The 18,043-nt window shown below is 40.3% G+C and overlaps 2 protein-coding genes across 2 annotated transcripts in view; one reads left to right on the top strand and one right to left on the bottom strand.

Annotated features, from left to right (window-relative positions):
• The first annotated feature begins 3,892 nt into the window (after window positions 1-3,892).
• minar2 (membrane integral NOTCH2 associated receptor 2) lies at window positions 3,893-8,518 on the top strand. The gene is made up of 3 exons (XM_080875195.1): window positions 3,893-4,247; window positions 4,698-4,943; window positions 7,417-8,518. The coding sequence occupies exons 1-3, from the start codon at window positions 4,101-4,103 to the stop codon at window positions 7,609-7,611; spliced, it is 588 nt and encodes a 195-aa protein (XP_080731321.1). The 5' UTR covers window positions 3,893-4,100; the 3' UTR covers window positions 7,612-8,518.
• A 1,576-nt stretch (window positions 8,519-10,094) lies between these two features.
• slc12a2 (solute carrier family 12 member 2) overlaps window positions 10,095-18,043 on the bottom strand; it is a 151,959-nt gene continuing 144,010 nt past the window's right edge. The window contains exons 23-27 of the mRNA XM_080874364.1: window positions 17,756-17,867; window positions 14,700-14,786; window positions 13,986-14,121; window positions 13,636-13,703; window positions 10,095-12,519 (exon numbers count right to left, since the gene is read on the bottom strand). Coding sequence (XP_080730490.1) covers window positions 12,384-12,519; window positions 13,636-13,703; window positions 13,986-14,121; window positions 14,700-14,786; window positions 17,756-17,867 — 539 coding nt within the window. The 3' untranslated portion in view covers window positions 10,095-12,383. The remainder of the gene's footprint in view (window positions 12,520-13,635; window positions 13,704-13,985; window positions 14,122-14,699; window positions 14,787-17,755; window positions 17,868-18,043) is intronic.

Below are 18,043 nucleotides of genomic sequence, written 5' to 3'. Positions count from 1 at the left end.
CTGTTAGTTGTTAGTAGGAACAATGCAGTTTTCACCCTGATTGTGGAACAATCGACCAGCTCCTTACCCTCTCGAGGATAGTTGAGGGTGCATGGGAGCTTGCCCAACCAGTCTACATGTGTTTTGTGGACTTAGAGAAGGCATTCGACCATGTCAGAGTGGGGGGTGCGAGGTACTTCAGGAGTATTTGGTGTCTGGTCCATTGCTATGGGCCATTCAATCCTTATATCACTGTTGCAAGAGCTTTGTCTGGAATTGTTTCTGGACTTGTCACCGTGTGGTGGGGCGTGGTCTGTGGTGCCATGCAGACGCACCTACATGGCATCCGCAATCACGCCTGCCGAGTTAAAGACACGGGGATTCAGGGTTGTTGGTGTGTGTAAACCTCCGAACCCATCATGCATCATCCTTGGCACAGTGGTGCCAAAACCCAGGAAGTGGCATGGCGGGTCCACACCTGAACCAGGGAAGGGAGGAGCTGGCCCAGATAGTGGCCGAAATGGCAGCCACCCAGCAGGAGCAGGCGGCGGAGGTGCGCCGCAGGCAGGAAGAACTGCGGGATGAGACCGAGCGACACCTAAGAAGAATGTTGGAGATGGCGGCCCTGCTTCAGGACTGGGCGGCCCCGCTGCCGCCACCCCCACTGGAATGTACTGAGGAATGCGGGAGGTACCTTGGCAGCCGGAGGTGGGGGATGAGGCGCGCGTTAGTCTGCGTCTGCTGGAGCAGGGGGAGCAGCCGGGCAAAGGGCTGGTCCTGCCGGGAGCGCCGGAAGCAGTGGACGAGGCTGCCCCAGCCGGAGATGGCGAAGGTGCCAGTCCCAGGGGAGTCTGCGCAACCTGGGGCCGAGGGCGAGGAGCGAGTCACTCCGGAGCGACATATGCCGGCCCAGCCACCCGTGAGCCAGGGCTCCCGACCATGTCTGCGGTGGTCGGCCTCCGGACGAGCGTTGCCGCCGCCGCTGGGGGCGTGGGCAGCCTCGGATTCAGGGTTGTTGGTCTGTGTAGTGGCAAGGAGTCTGTGCAGCCTGCAGCTGAGAGCTGCAGTCACACTGTGTGAATAAAGTTGGCTCTCAAATCAAACCTCTGGACCCGTCATGCATCATCCTTGCCACACACCGATTCTGTTCATAATTTTTATGGACAGAATTTCTAGGTGTAGCCAATTGGCGGAAGACTTATACTTGGGTGTTTTCAGAATCTCATCTCTGCTTTTCGCAGATGAGTTCTGTTGGCTTAATCAGGCGACAGCCTCCAGCGAATCTGAGGCCATGGTCCTCAGCTGGAAAATGGTGGAGTACCCACTCTGCGTCAGGGAAAAGTTCCTGCCCCCAGTGGAGGAGTTTAAGTATTGAGGGTCTTGTTCACGAGTGATGGGAGAAGGGATCAGGAGATCGACAGATGGATTGGTGCTGTGGCTGCAGTGATGCGTACGCTGTACCGGTCCATCATGGTAAAGAGTGTAAAAACGAAGCACTCAATTTACCAGTCGATCTACGTTCCTAACCTCACCTATGGTCATGAGCTGTGGGTAGTGACAGAAAGAACGAGATTGCAAGTGACGGAAATGAGCTTCCTCCAAAGGGTGGCTGGCTTCTCCCTTAGAGATAGGGTGATGAATTTGGGAGGGGCTCAAAGTAGAGCTGCTGCTCTTCCACATCAAAAGGAGCCAGTTTAGGTGGTTCGGGCATCTGACAAGGACGCCTCCTGGGCGAGGTGTTCCGGGCATGGGGCAGACCTAGGATCCGCAATATCTCTCAGCTGGCCTGGGAACGCCTTGGTGTTCCCCAGGACAAGCTGGAGGAGGTGGCCAGGGAGAAGGAGGTCTGGGCTTCTCTGCTTAGGCTGCTGCCCCCACGACCCAGCCCCGGATAAGCTTTTCTGTTCTCCTGGTGCACTCAATACAACATGGCTCCTTCACCCATACACACAAGCATTATTTTCATCCTTAAGTACTTTCTATTTGAAATTCAGACGCATTCATATTCCAATAGATGAATCAGAGAAAAAATTAGGGTTAGTATCCTATCTATTTGGCATGCAAACTGAAGCAGCCAGGAATGAGCCATCACCTTTGCGATTAGTAGATGACCCATACTACCTCCTAAGCTATGCTAATGACAAAGAACCACCTCCTTGCTCCAAGGAGTTTTCATTGTGCCGGAATAGGAGACCATGCACTACTTCTTGCATTTCAGCTCAGACATTTTCCAGTATTATTAGTTTCATATGATAGACACCATATTTATGGTGTTTACACTTGTTTGTGAAGCTCTGTGAAACATTCACTATTGTTTTGTGATAACAAAATTAATATTTTATTTTAAATGAATAACCTTTGGCATATTTAAGTTAAGCTACCCTGTGGCTTCAACAGGTCAGTGTATTTTTCTTTCTTTAACCCATCTTACAAACTTGTGTCATTTTTCTGAAGATAGCTGAGACTTGTTTGAATCTTGAGGTACTTTCATTTTAATTTATAAACACAAAAATAGTACTCAATAGTACTCAAAAAATATGGCAAAAATAGTACTCTATTTTTTTGTTATTACTTTAGTTATACAAAATACAACTAGTTACTACATGGATTAATCATCCATTTGCTTCTGCTTATCCTTTTTCAGGGTCGCGGGGGGTGCTGGAGCCTTTCCCAGCTGTCTTAGGACGAGAGGCAGGGTACACCCTGGACAGGTCGCCAGTCTGTTGCAGGGCTAACACATATGCACAGACAACCATTCACACTCAAATGCACTCCCACATTCACACCTATGGGCAATTTAGAGTTTCCGATTAACCTATCCCCACTAACTGCACGTCTTTGGACTGTGGGAGAAAACTGGAGAACCCACGCAAACATGGGGAGAACATGCAAACTCCACACAGAAAGACCCCGATCCAATGGTGGAATTGAACTCAATATTCAATTTAATTCAATTTTATTTATATAGTGCCTAATCACAACAACAGTCAGCACAAGGCCCCTAATATTTTAAGGTAAAGACCCTACAATATTATTGCGAAACTTCAACAATTAGATGACTCAATTGATACTTTAATTTTAGATTTACTGTGGTGACAGAAATTTTTATTTCAAGAGTGTGAAAATATTTTCCATCCATCCATCCATTTTCATCCGCTTTGTCCGGGGCCGGGTCGCGGGGGCAGCAGCCTAAGCAAAGAGGCCCAGACCTCCCTCTCCCCAGCCACCTCCTCCAGCTTATCCGGGGGAATACCAAGGCGTTCCCAGGCCAGCCGAAAGATATAATCTCTCCAGCGTGTCCTGGGTCTGCCCCGGGGCCTCCTCCCGGTGGGACATGCCTGGAACACCTCACCCAGGAGGCGCCCAGGGGGCATCCTTGTCAGATGCCCGAACCACCACAGCTGGCTCCTTTCGATGTGGAGCAGCAGCTGCTCTACTCTGAGCCCCTCCCGGATGGCCGAACTTCTCACCCTATCTCTAAGGGAGAGGCCAGCCACCCTTCGGAGGAAGCTCATTTCTGCCGCTTGTATCCGCGATCTCGTTCTTTCGGTCACTACCCACAGCTCGTGGCCATAGGTGAGGGTAGGGACGTAGATCGACCGGTAAATTGAGAGCTTCGCTTTTACACTCAGCTCCCTCTTCACCAATATTTTACAGATGAAAATTTCAAAATACCAACAATTTTCTCCACATTCTCACTTTTTATTCTACAAGCTCCCACATTTTACAGTACTATCACGTCTTTAAGATAAGATGGGGGCCTGATTATTGAAGACCTTACATGTGAGAAGTATTTCAAGTTATTAAATAAACTTAAACTTTCTAAATGAAATAAACACATACTTATTTACTTGCTTACTCAGATGACATTTTACACAGACACAGATACTAGGTCTCTCTCTCTCTCTCTCTCTCTCTCTCTCTCTCTCTCTCTCAAACCCACACCTTCACCCCACCCTTTGGCCAGGTTGGGTTACACACATTACACAAGTGATACAGCCTCAGATATCACACTCTTCATAAATTATTATTGCAGAGCCTGTGAGACGTAGGGAGTATGTGGAATTAGCCAGGTAGTTGGCAAGTGAAGTGCTCAGCGTGGATGGAGCAGCAGAATCAGGATGGATATTTCTGCTTTGCCCAACAATAACCACCCTGAGAAATTCCTCCAGCTAGACGTTGGGATGCTGCCAGCCACACACAGCATGTTCCAGGTTGGGGCAGTAATGTCCAGTCAGAAACAATGGCAGAACAGGATTTACTCTCAGGTATGATCTTTGTGACAGTAGTTTGAAATAGCAGAGCAGGAGAGCACAGCATTGTTGTGTCATACTTGGCTTACAAGACACCAAAAACATGAACAAACATTAAGTTATAACATTATAGTACAAATATCTTTTGTTTTTAGCTCTTTAAATTTGCAGTGGAGCTTTTGACAATAAAGCTGACTTTGACTTTGAATTCGAAAGACAACAAACAGCTCCATGTTGAGCATGCATGAGTTTTGGTGGTATGTTTAACACACCTGGGACTGCTTTTTTTTTTTTTTTTTTTAAATCTTGTTAATAATTTTACTTCCTCACTGTGGATGGCTCCTCTGAAAAAGAAAGCCTTTAATTACATGACTCCCTGGTTTAGGCTATCTAACCAGTGTAGCCTACAGCTCCATAGAAAATGTTAAAGCTGGATGGATTGAGAATTCTTCTCTGTCTCCACAGAGGGAGCCAAGGGTAACAACCAAAAGCAGTTCTGTGCCACACCCAGACTGGAGTCCTGTGGTGTTTGTGGACAGATACCTGGAGAAGCACATCACTCCATCCACTCTGAAGACCAACATCAGACAGAACCCTCTGTACATGGATGTAAAATCAGTGATTGAGCAGAATGAGACATCACACCCTTCCTGGACTGTCAAGGACTATGACACTCAAGCAAACCATAGCAATCTTGCAGAATATTTACAGGTAATTTGTGGAAAAGTAAAAAGGTTGTGGAAGATTAACAAGGTTAATGTTTGTTTGGATACACAAAACAGTTGTTAGTGCAGTTGTTTGCTAGGAGGACATGCATATATGTAAACAAAGAACTGTGCATGTATATATATATATATATATATGCATATGCATATACAGCGGGTAAAATAAGTATTAAATATGTCACCAATTTTATAAGCAAATATATTTCTAAAAAGGATTTTGACATAAATTGTCATGGCAAGAACCCATCCAATCCAGAAATGCAAAGAAATTAAACAGTTGTCCATAAAGTTATGTGTAATAATGAGAAGTAACACAGGGAAAAAGCATCGAACAAGATACCTGAAATTAATTTAATACTTCGTGTAAGAGCCTCTTTTGGTGATGGCATCTTCAAGATGTTTTCTGTATGGAGAAACTAGTCTCATGCATTCTTCAGCAGTGGAGTCTTGCGTAGTGAGTGTGCATACAGGCCATGGCAGTTAAGAAAATTATTACTTATTGTTTTCTTTAAAACAATTGTACCTGCTGATTCCAGGTCTTTCTGTAGCTCTCCACCAGTGGGCGTTGGCTCTTGGACAACTCTTCTGTTAATTAGAGTCTGAGTTAAAATCTAATGAGAAGCGCTTGGTTGTTGGTTTATGTTGACATGATTCTGGATTATGGCCCCAGCAGTGCTCACTGGAACCTTCATTAGCTTAGAAATACTTCTCTAACTAATGCCATCAGTATGTTTTGCAACAGTAAGATTCCAGTGGTCGAAACAGGCTTGTTGGTTTTACCCATCATGAGATGTTTCTTGATGCTTCTCACTACTGGAGTGGCTGTAGCTCAGGAGGTAGAGCAGGTCATCTGCTAATTGGAAGGTTGGCGGTTTGATCCCTGGCTGCTTCAGTCTGCATAACAAATATTCTTGGGAAAGATGCTCTCTAATGCATCTATAGGATGTTAGATAGAAACAGAATTGCAAAAAAGTGCTTGGACGAATGGAGCAAGTTGTGTTAAGTGCTTTCATTACTATTCCACTTTATTTATGGAAATCTATGGTTTGATTTCTTTGCATGTGATTTCTTTGACATTTAGTGAGAATGTATTGTCAATAACACCTTTAGAAATATATTTACTTACAAAATTGGTGATATGTTCAATACTTATTTTATATATTGTATAGGCACACTAAAGAACCAAAAGAAATAAAGAAGATATGAGCAAGTGAATGCTTAGGGCTCAATTGCTGAGCAAAAATCACTGACTAAGGTCTTCTAATATGATGATTGCCATCTAAACAGTTTTATTCATTTTCCCACAAGTATGCATTTTTGCATATTTGCAGTTGTTGATTTCCAAATATACTCTCTTTGGATCTCATCAAAAAGTCCTTCATTCAATAAAATCCCCACGTTTTGGTGTAAATACCAGTTTTTATTTATACCATTTAACCCTTGGAGCTTCTTTCCAGATGATGTCTGTGATGGTTTAATACTTACACTTTTAGGTGGCTTTGATTATTTTTATATTGTAACATAATGTGATATATTTCTCTTCACTAGTTTTTCTGACCACTGAAGGACTAAAAGTATTCCTGTCTTGCTAGCATTAGTGTGCCTTCACCCCTGAGTCAATATTTGCTAAGTCACTACTACAGTACTTGTGCCCCCAAAACTTATAGCTTACCAGCTGCACTTTAAATATTAAGGAAAATAAAAAAATGCCGTCATCAAGTGTTGACTTAAAACTTTTTTGTTTCAATTTCAGTAAATAAACATGTTTAGGGGAAGGAACGCTTCTGGGAGAACACTATGATTTGCAGTGGTCATGTATATTTCTGAACAAAATGTATCAGCACACTTTTAGTTGATGTGTAACCATCAAATTATGGCGTTCAACAACCACAAATCTTCAATTTAGGAGTCATTATTTAGCTTACTTTGATGCTGTTTGTGTTGTTGTGTGTAAAGATGCAACATAGAAATGATTTGCCTTTCTATTTCTGTAGTCCATGTTGCCAGAAATCCTAAGATTCAAAAGTGACCAGTGGTACGCTACTCTTGCGATTGTGGCAAATGTTAATGCAGGTTAATGCAACAGTTAGCTCTCCGTCCCTCGGCCTGTGCAGCACGTTATGTGCCACTATTCTTTGACGGTGCAGCAGCCAGTCTTTTTGGGTGGTAAGCCTTAAACTTTAGAGGTCAGCCTCATTAGCCAGGCATTAGCATTTGCCTTTGTATGTACACAGGCTGCTTGAAAGAAAGCAACAAAAGAACGGGAATCTCATGTAGTCAATGGGCATCTGTTGGCAGAAAAGAATGGTGCATTTTTTTTTTTAATGCACAGGAAATGTTCTTCCTGAGTCTGCTAAAGGGAGCAGATATGTTTCAAACACATATTTACTGTATGTCTAACAACAAGAATCTTGGTGCACTTTTTCATACACTGTTTCACATCTTTGTTTTCTTTGTAGGAAGAGGACAAGACTCCTAAAGATCTGGATTTCTGGCTCGAGGATCTCTACACACCGGGATTTGATTCTTTACTGAAGAGGAAAGAAGCAGAGCGCAGAAGAAGACTCTGTAAAATTATCTCTTCAATCATTGTGATTGTTTGTGTACTTCTTCTTTTTGTTGCAGTAGCTGTGGTTCTCCACAAAAACATCTGACTTTCACCCTAATGGCTTCATATCCATAATGGACATGTTTTGGCTACAATCTGTGGGGGTCGTGAATTCAAAGCACATTCTCTAATTAACTGTCAAGTATTTGCTGAAATATAATTTTTAAATTAGTTGAAATGCACTAAAACACACAGTTTTGTGAAGGTTTGCCTGGATCTGCTGGAGGTCTCTTCCTGTTTAAAGTGAGTTCCTCCTTCCCACAAATGCCGATTTCTAATACTGTAGGGTCCATTATCTTGCTATATAGTGATTACAAAAACATAAAATATTTTGGTAAGTACTAATCATGTTAATTTAGGGCAGCAGCAGGATTATATTTATACTGGCTGGTGATCTAATAAATGTGTTATTTAAAAACTGTGAAAGCCCAGGAAGAAAAGATATGATGTAGGAAAATAATTAATATTTGCCCTTGAAATTTAACACTTTGTCTTTATGTGGTGCGGTAGACTGATATAAATAAAGAGTGAGGGTGCACTTATAAAGATGCCCAGCCACAGATGTAACTGCGTACTTGTACATTTCAATCTATAAATGCTTTTCAACTCTTCATCTCAAAGTGTTATCTTTCTTTAAGGTGCAGAAGACAAACGTTTTGTATTTTTCTTCCGAAAGTGCAGGGAACAGATTTGTTTGGGTTAAACAGTTGGCTTTATGCCCTGTGTTGAAATAATTATCGAATCCTGACCAATAGGTGTTTGAGCTCTGTTGCCCCATCCATCTTATACCACAGAGCTTTTACGATAAATACAATAAGGATCTTAAAACTATTTTTTTAATTTATTGCTCTCTTCATGGTTTTGTATTTTCACTTTTAGTGTTATTATTTTATACATTAGATTTTTTATATTACATTATGCAAGTTACATGGACCAAAACACTGTAACTGAATAAAAATAGCGATAAGCGGGACAGTGTGCTGAGGGTTTATTATACATTTCTCTACCAAAAAAAACAAATACACTAGCTGTCATTGATTTAGTTGTGCAGAGTTTTTCCTATAATTTGTTGTCTGCTGTAACACAGTATTAGACCTCCATTAACCCCCAACAGCAAATAAACCTAAAATAGTCCCCCCCCCCCCACCCCACCCTAAGGAGATTTCTTCCTCAGATCAGATCGCTGATTCACTTTAACACTCTAGGAGCTTTATCCATTATGCAAAATTCAGTAAACAATACATAAAACTGAATTAAATAGAAGCCTTGCAAACCACAAATGCAGACTACAGATGTTAATGGTTTCATTTGGTTTATTTATTGCAATAAAGATGTACAAAGTACTGGTAATCATACATGTTAAAATGTTAGAAAAAGCATATCTGTGACTGTTAACAGTATCAAAACATTCCTGCTTCAACCAGCTGGGCCTTACACGTTTGAGTTAAAGCAGGAGAAAACTGGTTTGAGCCGCTTGTCATCATATCTTTTTCTTCATTGAAAGGCTACAGATACAGACTCAAGGAGAAAGACAATTTGCTAAAATCAAAAGGAAACAAACTGCAAAAGAAAAAAAACCATTGACATGCAAATCAAATTACAACCAAAACTCCAAATATTAAAAGACAAAAAAAAAAAAAGTCTGAACTAAAATAAATACCCTTCCAACATGTTCCATGTGTACATACTATTACGTTTATTTACATGTTAGTTTATACTTACTATAAACTTAGTGATGTCAACCACCAATAGATTTTAGGACCATTTTATCATTTTTGAAATATTAGAATCCACCCTCATGGAACAACATGCCTGCTTTAGGAGGAACAGGGAATATGGCAAAGAATACAAACAATGATTAGGAGAACTCAAATAATGCCTCGACTTACACGTACATATGATTCGATCTGTTGAGGACAATGCAGTAATTTTGTCAGACAGATGTTAGGCTCTATCGAGACAAATGAGGGAAACACCCAAACACCATTAGCTGGCTGGAAAACGTTGATAGGAGGTATTTTTGTTTCGTTTAATGTGACATGAAAAAGAACCCCTCTAATTGATACATGAGTGTTGTGTTTTTTTATATTATGTATGTATGTATATAACTGTGTGTGTATAATTACAGATAGATACAGATATAGATAGATAGATAGATAAGCAAATATAATCTTTTTAAATATACAAATGGTTTAACCCGTGTTCTTGTTTGTAATAATGTTGTTCTGTACCAACAAGAGAACAAGAGTGAATGCCTCACAACACAACAACGAACAGAGATCTGAAAGATACACTCCTTTATTTTGTTATAGTACACAATAGTGCCCCCAAATCCCCATCTCAGCCCACATTGATAATCTCAGATTTATATTGCCCAAAATGCACAGCAAAAAACAAACAAAAAAAAGACCAAAACAAAAACTGCAGTTTGTTTCACTAATTGTATTGCTTAGCAGTTAGTCTTCAAGAAATTCATTTACATTTGCTCTAATACAGAAATATTGAGTCATACTTCATAGTTTGAGTTAAGCATAACTTAGTTTCACTGTTTAAGTTACAGTGCACAGGGATGCACTCAGCTGCAGGAACACCAAATTTTAGATACATTTTGTCTTTTATTTTGAAAAGCAGTGTCAGCTGGATTAGAATGAACACCAGCTGTGGTGTGGACGAATTTTGGTATTTGAGGCTGTTACACAATGTAGGACTGCCTTCGAAATGATCTAACAATGCTTTCCAAGCCCACACTTTCAACATAACTAAAACTTATTCCGGCTACATTTAGCACTCTGGTGAGTAAGAGTATAGATCTATATAATATGTTTGTACTGAATCCTATCAACAGTCCCTGCAAACATTACACACATGGATTATTAACGTAGTGATAATCCATGTGAACAACAGAGTGGTGGGCAATGGTGCTGCATGAACGCTAATAGCACAATGAAGCCGACAGACAGAACACTATTGTGCTAACTGCAGTATATGCAGGAAACATATGATACATATGACAATGGAAACCAAAAGGTACTACTAGTGTAGTGTACATTCAACTAACCTAAGCACTCTCACATTCTTCTTTTAAATTGCATATAGTAAAGTTTCATTTGCTTCATAGTAGTTTCTCACCCATAATCATAATGAGCCAAAGTCCATGCTGTTTAATTCAAAATAACGAGACCACCCACAATGACTTGTGCATCTCTGCTGTATTTAACAACACAATGCAGAGGCTTCAAAATATCATGACTAATTTTAGGGCAATGCACTTAAAATAATCATCTATGCTAGAACCACTCCAACCAACCCGTTTATGCTCAGCTGTTTTAATAACAACATTTGCAATCTTAACAAAAGCTAACGGGTTACTTTCACTTTACTGTCCATTTTCCCCACAAAACTCAAATGCAATGAGTTTTATGAATTGATTTTAGGCTCAGGGTTATTTTTCTCTGTGACGACACCTGTGACCACTCCCCAAAGTAACAGCTGTACTATTGCATACTGAAGCTAGTTAATCAATATTCTCTACAGTCACAGTAGAACAGGGGATACATGTGACCTCTACAGTACACTACAACTGGAAAATGTCTATGTATGGCTTTTTTTTTGTGATGCCACGTCACCCCTAAAATCAATAGTAATAATTAAGCTAAAAGACAGGGATGTGCCACAAGTGCACACTAAATGAAGTGAGGCTAAATGACTAATGCAGATTAAGATGCATATGCGCTGAGACTTAATAATGGATGAATATCTGCATTTACACACAAACCCTTCAGCCAACATGGCTTAAGAGGGAGCGAGAACTTATGACAATCGTGACAGTATAGTATAGTTCTAGCATTAAGGCAAGGTTTGGACTAGCATCTTGAAGGGTAGAAGAGTTTCTTTACAGCGAAACAACAATACATGTGGCCACAGAACCAAAGAAAGCTGGTAATCGGCAGCTACTAGGGAGAGATTTTATCCACCTGAAAAGGCTAAAGAAAAACCCAGCCTCACATTTTTTCTGACAGAGACTTTAAGTCTATGCCCACATGCACCCCTCCCCTACAAACTGTGTCTAAAAGATCAAGGATCTTGTTGTGATGAGTATTCAGCAACTTATACGAAGGAAGACTAAAAAGTGAAAAATATAAAAATCAAAGCCCCAAATAAATATTGGTGATTAAGGTCAAAACTGTAAGAGTGTTCAAATTGACACCCTTTATAAAATTCTACTTTAAATCCACCTGCACAGCTAAGAAGGAAATTCTGTTAAAATTGTCAATCTGAATAGAGATTCTAATTCCGTTTCATCCGATTCGACTGGAAGGCACATCCATAAGGCTTTAGAAGGTGTTGCAAAGCATTTTCCCCAACTTGGAAAAAAAACATAACAGGGTGATTATTGCTGGAGCAAACAACATCTGGTCTGATAAACTTAAATGTATGACATCAATATATTCCACATCATGAACACATCTATATTGTGCATGCCTGCTTTAGAGAGCCTGAGAGAAATCAACTTGAACAAAAATGACACTTTAATGAGGAAATCAGAAGGAACTAGAGCAACGAGAGAATAACCCAGACATCTTGGAATAAAAAGAAAGAAAGGAAAAAGAGTGGGCAACTTTACAACCAGCACCCACCCCAACATAAAATTCCTCCATCACAAAACACGTAGCACTTTTACACAAAAAAAATAGCACTTTCATTGGATTCATATTACTCAGCACTGTTTCCATCACTGGCTTGTATTCTGCTATCTCAGGAGTGTATGTGGTGGACCTTTAGACTTTAGCTGTGACTTAAATCACCAGCTTTTCCCCTTTAAGAGTAGAAGGTGAGGACACTCTGGTGGTTGCCACGCACCAGAAGGATGGGAGGCAGATCCTTGGACAATGCCTCCAGCCAGGCCATGTAGAGAGCACTGGACACAGCACCCTTCCTGGCTAATGGGAGGCTTCTGCACAGAGAAAGGCAAAGAAAGAGAGACTGCAATGAAACTATAACCAAAAAGGAGCAATAAGAAAAGTTCTAAAAATCAGGTACTGTTATCTCTACACATAATGGTTTAAGAATTGGCAATTCAAATTAATGAAAGCTCATCACTTCACTGCACATTTAAGGATTAGGTAGAAGCATCACTTATTGAAGCCACTCGTCTTGTGTAGACTGTTTTAAAGTGTCTTTAAGTTAACAAAAGTTAACTTAAACTGAATGTGTATCAACTCTTCTTTATAAAAGTTACAAAACCCACAAAAGGCCTTTTCAGGAAAGAGTGACTAAAAGCCAAATTTATCTGTTATGATCATTATCACCGCCAGCCCAAAGTAAGCTTTCCACTTTCCTTTTCCAATGTGGTTCATCACAGTTTTGCCTGTTGACTTGGTCAAATGTTAATAGTCACTTTCAGCCCGCATTTTTTAGCACTAGTTATCTTGTCATCTGTTATTAGATGGGGTAAATTAATGAGCAAGTGAACAAAGTAGCAGGAAAGATTTGAGCGACCCAAAGATGAGGGTCAAAGCATCTCCACACCAGCAGCCCTTGTGGGATTTTCCCACCTCACTTCTGAAATTGCACAAATAAAACTCATATTAATGAAGATTAATTTATTTTAATTTGTTCAAATTAAATGCTCCATTTTCAAAAAAAAGTGAATTTTCATGGTTCGGGCTTTAACAGTCAGTCGAGCTGCTGTTCTTGCTCCTGGTAGCTTCCGACAGCTGCCGTTTGGTGTGAAACTTTGAAGACGACGTAACATCGCTGGCCTCTGAGGCTTACTGAACAAACCGTTTAATAATATGAGAACGCAATCAAACTGTTTATCAGAGGGAAAGCGTGATTTCTAGGACATTTGCGCCCAACATTAGCTTGCATAATGTTAGCTTATAACCAGCTGGTGTTGCTATCAGTAGAAAGAGGTTTGTATGTCTAATCTGCTGACAACGAGTATTTTCATTCAAGTTTTTTCTTTTTTTCTTTTTTAAATTGTCATGTTTTTTTCTCCCCCACTTTGTATTATTGAAACTAAAACACATACGCACCCACCCCCCACACCCACCCAACCCAAGCTTACATAACAATGAGGTTGGCTGTGCTTGAGTGTTCCTTCAGCAGCTCGTTGAGTCTGATCTGCCGATGGGTCTAAAGAGAGACAACCACAGGATCAAGCAATCAGGTATCACGTAACAAGATCATTTTCGCAAGCCACTGCACCACAGACTTCGAGGCAGCAGTGTCGCTCACAGTATAAGCTACACTGAACTGCTTCCACTCTCCCTACAGAACAACTGAATGAGGCTGCAGAGGATCAAAGAATGAATCCCTCTGAACCCTGAAGTCATATGGAACTTTGACTGACTCAAGAATTTCATCTTATGAGATTAAAGACTCATGTAAATGGAATATGCGGGGAAATCTTGTGACCTTGGCACGATATAGCTCCAGCTCGTTGTCAGTGATCCTCCATGGTTCGCTGTTCTTCAGCCTCTCAGCTGCCTCCTGCTCCATATCATCTTCTTTCAGCCGATAAGGCTCAATCATCTCCTCGAAGGCTGCCATGCTGCGTCACAACAGCTTCATGGTTAATCCTCATGTAAAACAGGTAACTACACAAAGCTTTGAGGCAACTGTTGTGATAAGGCACTATATAAATAAAATTGAAATGAACTGAATTTTCAAAATCATCTCACCAAAGAAATGAACAAAAATGGATGTTTTGAATAAAAATGAAATTACTAATTACCAAGTCTCGAGACCCAGGCGGATGTCTGGATCTGGACTGTGATACTTTCTTGAAAAGTCTTCAGATTTATTAATGTTAAGAAAATGTTCCCTTGTTAAAAATCATCATTTGTTCAAACCAAATCAACATGGTCTCAAAGCCACACGTCTTTTCCACACAGACCACACGAGGGCGCCAGTAATTTGCTTTTCAGCTCAGCTTACTGTCCTCAAACATGCTAAACATTGAATTTCAAATGCTGACATAATTAAAACGGTTAGTTTTCTTTTCTTTATACCGTGCCAAATAGAGCCAACAGTTTCCTCAAGGCACTTTAGATACTGAATGTGTGACATAATACACGTTAACAATTGTGGAGGATGTTCAAAGTGGGAAGCTTAACAAAGTGGACTTACTGCTCCTTCTTGGGCTTGGTGTTGATGTCTCCAAGGACAGTAATGTCCGAAAAGTCTATCCTGAACTTGCTCAGCAGAGTAGCCATCCTGTAACAGGAATGTCAAAAACAGAGAGGTAGGATCAATACTATAAATAAGCTGTTAAACAAGACGTGCAGTCTAAGAAGCTCTGGTTGGATACACGGGAAGCTGCTTTGAATAACTCTGAACACTAGCGGGTGGTACAGGGTTTATAATGTGGAATTCTATCTATGAGAATAATTTCCTTTAGCTTTAGTTTCAAACACTTGGTGCCGGAGAGCATCATCTGCTATCTATGTGTCGTGGGCTACAGGACTACGTGTTCAAGCTCGTTATTATTGTGTTGGCTACGTGACTGTCATGTTTCCAGTGTCAGTGCCAAGCATTTATTCATTTACTTTAACAAATTTGTTTTATTTTTGTCTCAAATCTTTAGTTCAGCTGCTTTCCAGCAGGAGGTGCAGTCAGGACTCCCAGCTTTGGAGGGAAAAAAAAAAGTTATGCTTTTCCCGTGTTTACAGAAACATTTCCCATTTTCATTGATCATTTAAGAGTAAAACGATCCATTTAAAGGGTGTAGGAAACAGCAGGTTTTACTTTCTGTCTGTTGGTAAGAGATGAAGTTAGACAGGAACATGTTGAAATGTCAGATGTCTGTTGAAACAAACTGTTGATAGTTTTGCAGTCACGCAAACATAAAAGCTTCTACACTCAGCTAATTTCATACGACAAAAGCAGGACAATGAGTGGCACATTCTCCGGCCAATAAAATCGTGTTGACTTCTTTGGCAGGAGGGATGGGGGTAAGGGATAGACTCACATCATCCCCAGAGAATAACTTTTGAGAATGAACTCAATCACATTTTCTTCACTGATTTGAAACTTTACTGGATTCAGACTGACTGTTCAGCGCCTGCTAATCTGTCAGCTATGCCCTTTTTGTTCCTGTGTTTTCCCTACTGGCCAGCTCTCTGCCATCAGTTTCATTCAGCTGCTTCTCCAGTCTCTCATTCCACAACAGATGGACTAACTCTAGCACTGGTCTTGAGCTGGCATCGGTATACCTCGTTCTGCACTTGAGATCTGCTGCAACTGAAAATCCAACCACAACCTGTAGCAGTTGTAGAACTGCTTCATGTGTCGAGCGAATCTATTTTTTTTAAGAGGATAACAAAGACAAGTCAGAGGAGGTGGAGTCTGTCTGCAGGATGAGCAATTTTTGTAAGCACACATAATAAATAAGGTATATTTACTAAGATACATGTAATATTAGCACCTACAAAATTCAATCCATTTAAGAAAATGTGGGTATGGCTCCTTTCGAGCACCCACACACTTGCATGCATACACCCACACAGCAAGTACAAAGGCAAATTTATCATTTATATGTAGCAGGTCAGCTTCTTAGATGATTTTTATTAATTTTTATCACTACAAATAATATTTAATAGCTAATATGAGCTTTGTGTGATTGTTTCCCTATTTATGGTCAAAAACATGCAGTGTTGAATGCTGCAGTATACATTATGTGTACATTTTACGTTGTATGCGCTTACATTAACCTGGAGAGATGTCAGCCTTTACAGAAACAGTCAGGGTTAGAACTTTGTGCATATAAAATGCATTTTAAGACATCTAGTTTTTGGATACATCCTTATGTTATAAACAAATGTGTGAGAGTGGTGCTGAAAGGAAAGACATACCTACACTGTGTTTTCTGCTAACTGCACAGCATGTATGGTAAAGCACAGCTTCCTCGTGTCTGCAACAGTGTTAATTTCGTTGACCAATAATTGTTGTCGTAGTTTTTGTCAACGAAAATCTTCTTTTGACAATAACTATGACACTTGTATCAACAAATAAAAATACTGGTGGTGGCCAGTGGTCGCCCTCAGCCTCCTGATAAATGCGCCTATGGTGCGAATTTGTCCTTGTTCAAGTTGTCACGTTCGCTAAATTTTCAGAAAACCTCTGACCCCTGACCTTAAGGCCAAACTCATGAACTTATTATAAATCTATTTAAGATCCTAGGTGACCTCCTTCTCCAATTATGGCATTTACAAGGTTTTCAGAAAACTTGACCCTAAGGTCGAGGTCACTGAGATTCAAACTAGTCTGGATTTTCAGTAGATACACCTATGGTATCAACTTCAAACTCCTACATTGCTTCGTTCTCGAGTTACCACATTCAAAAGCTTGGGTGTCCACTAACCCTGACCCTGCCCGAAAGAAGAGATCCACGCAGAACTAATTAAATTGTATAGACAGGTGAATGAGTTTGAAAGTCATCAAATCATAACTAATCCCCTTGAGCAATAAGGTTAAACGCACACATTTGCTGTGCCCCCAGGAAATGTTACTACTTTTTTCCTAACACACACACACACACACACACACACACACACACACACACACACACACACACACACACACACACACACACACACACACACACACACACACACACTCTTAGGGGCACCTCTCGTTGGTATAAATCAAAACAAACTTTCACACTTAAATATACATTAATAAGTTAAAAAGAAAAGGATGCTTTGTGCCAGATTTAGCTACCAACTAACTTCCATCAGCAGTCTGCATTCTAAACCTAGACTAAAACTAGACTTCAGGTGCCTAAATTATGTTTTAGTCAAAAGACTAAAGGCAGAAGAGCACCGGGGCTATTTACAGCTTCCTCTTGTTCTCATCCAATGTTATGAATCCTTTTATGTTTAATAACAATTACATTTAAGTGTAATTAACAATATGACTGAATTTTAAATTCAGTTTATTTACTTAGTGCTGCTTATAACAACAAGTGTCTTTAAATTTTTAAAAGGCAATTAGAAAGATATTAGAAAGTTATTATTATTATTATTTTAGATAGTTTGGTTTTGTTTACATTTTTTGGAGTGCTGGCTTTTGGTAGTATCGTTTTGATTTCAAAGGCTGAATAAAAGACTTCATAGGGTAGGCACTCATTCCTTTGTACAGTACTCTCCAGTCTTGACAAAACTGTCAGCCTGTACAGTACTTACGCTCTGCGGTCGTGATCAATCCTGTTGATCTTGCCTCCAATGAAAACACGGATCTTACATTCCTTCCACCGCTTCTTATTGGTAAGAAGGTAGGGGATCAGCAGAGTCAGACCTAGATGGGAAACATAAAAACAAACCAAACTGCTCAATATACAACTTTTGTGACACAAACATTTAAGATCTGTACACTCTAAAGTCCAAACCTCAGACCTTTGGACTTTCTATAGACCAGCACTCAGTGCTGCAGAAACCGATTCATGATCCCTTTTGCATTAAACAGAGTCAAAT

Source organism: Rhamphochromis sp. 'chilingali', assembly GCF_963969265.1.
Source record: "Rhamphochromis sp. 'chilingali' genome assembly, chromosome: 2".
NCBI classification, from domain to species: Eukaryota; Metazoa; Chordata; class Actinopteri; order Cichliformes; family Cichlidae; genus Rhamphochromis; species Rhamphochromis sp. 'chilingali'.
The sequence above is the reverse complement of the archived record's forward strand: the minus strand, read 5'-3'. Positions and strand labels throughout refer to the sequence as shown.

Bases quoted from the DNA above. Each gene is read 5' to 3' on its own strand.
- minar2 (XM_080875195.1), top strand. From the start codon at position 4,101: ATGGATATTTCTGCTTTGCCCAACAATAACCACCCTGAGAAATTCCTC. The intron at 4,248-4,697 runs GTATGATCTTTG...CTGTCTCCACAG, and splicing joins AGAACAGGATTTACTCTCAG to AGGGAGCCAAGGGTAACAAC. The intron at 4,944-7,416 runs GTAATTTGTGGA...TTTTCTTTGTAG, and splicing joins ATCTTGCAGAATATTTACAG to GAAGAGGACAAGACTCCTAA.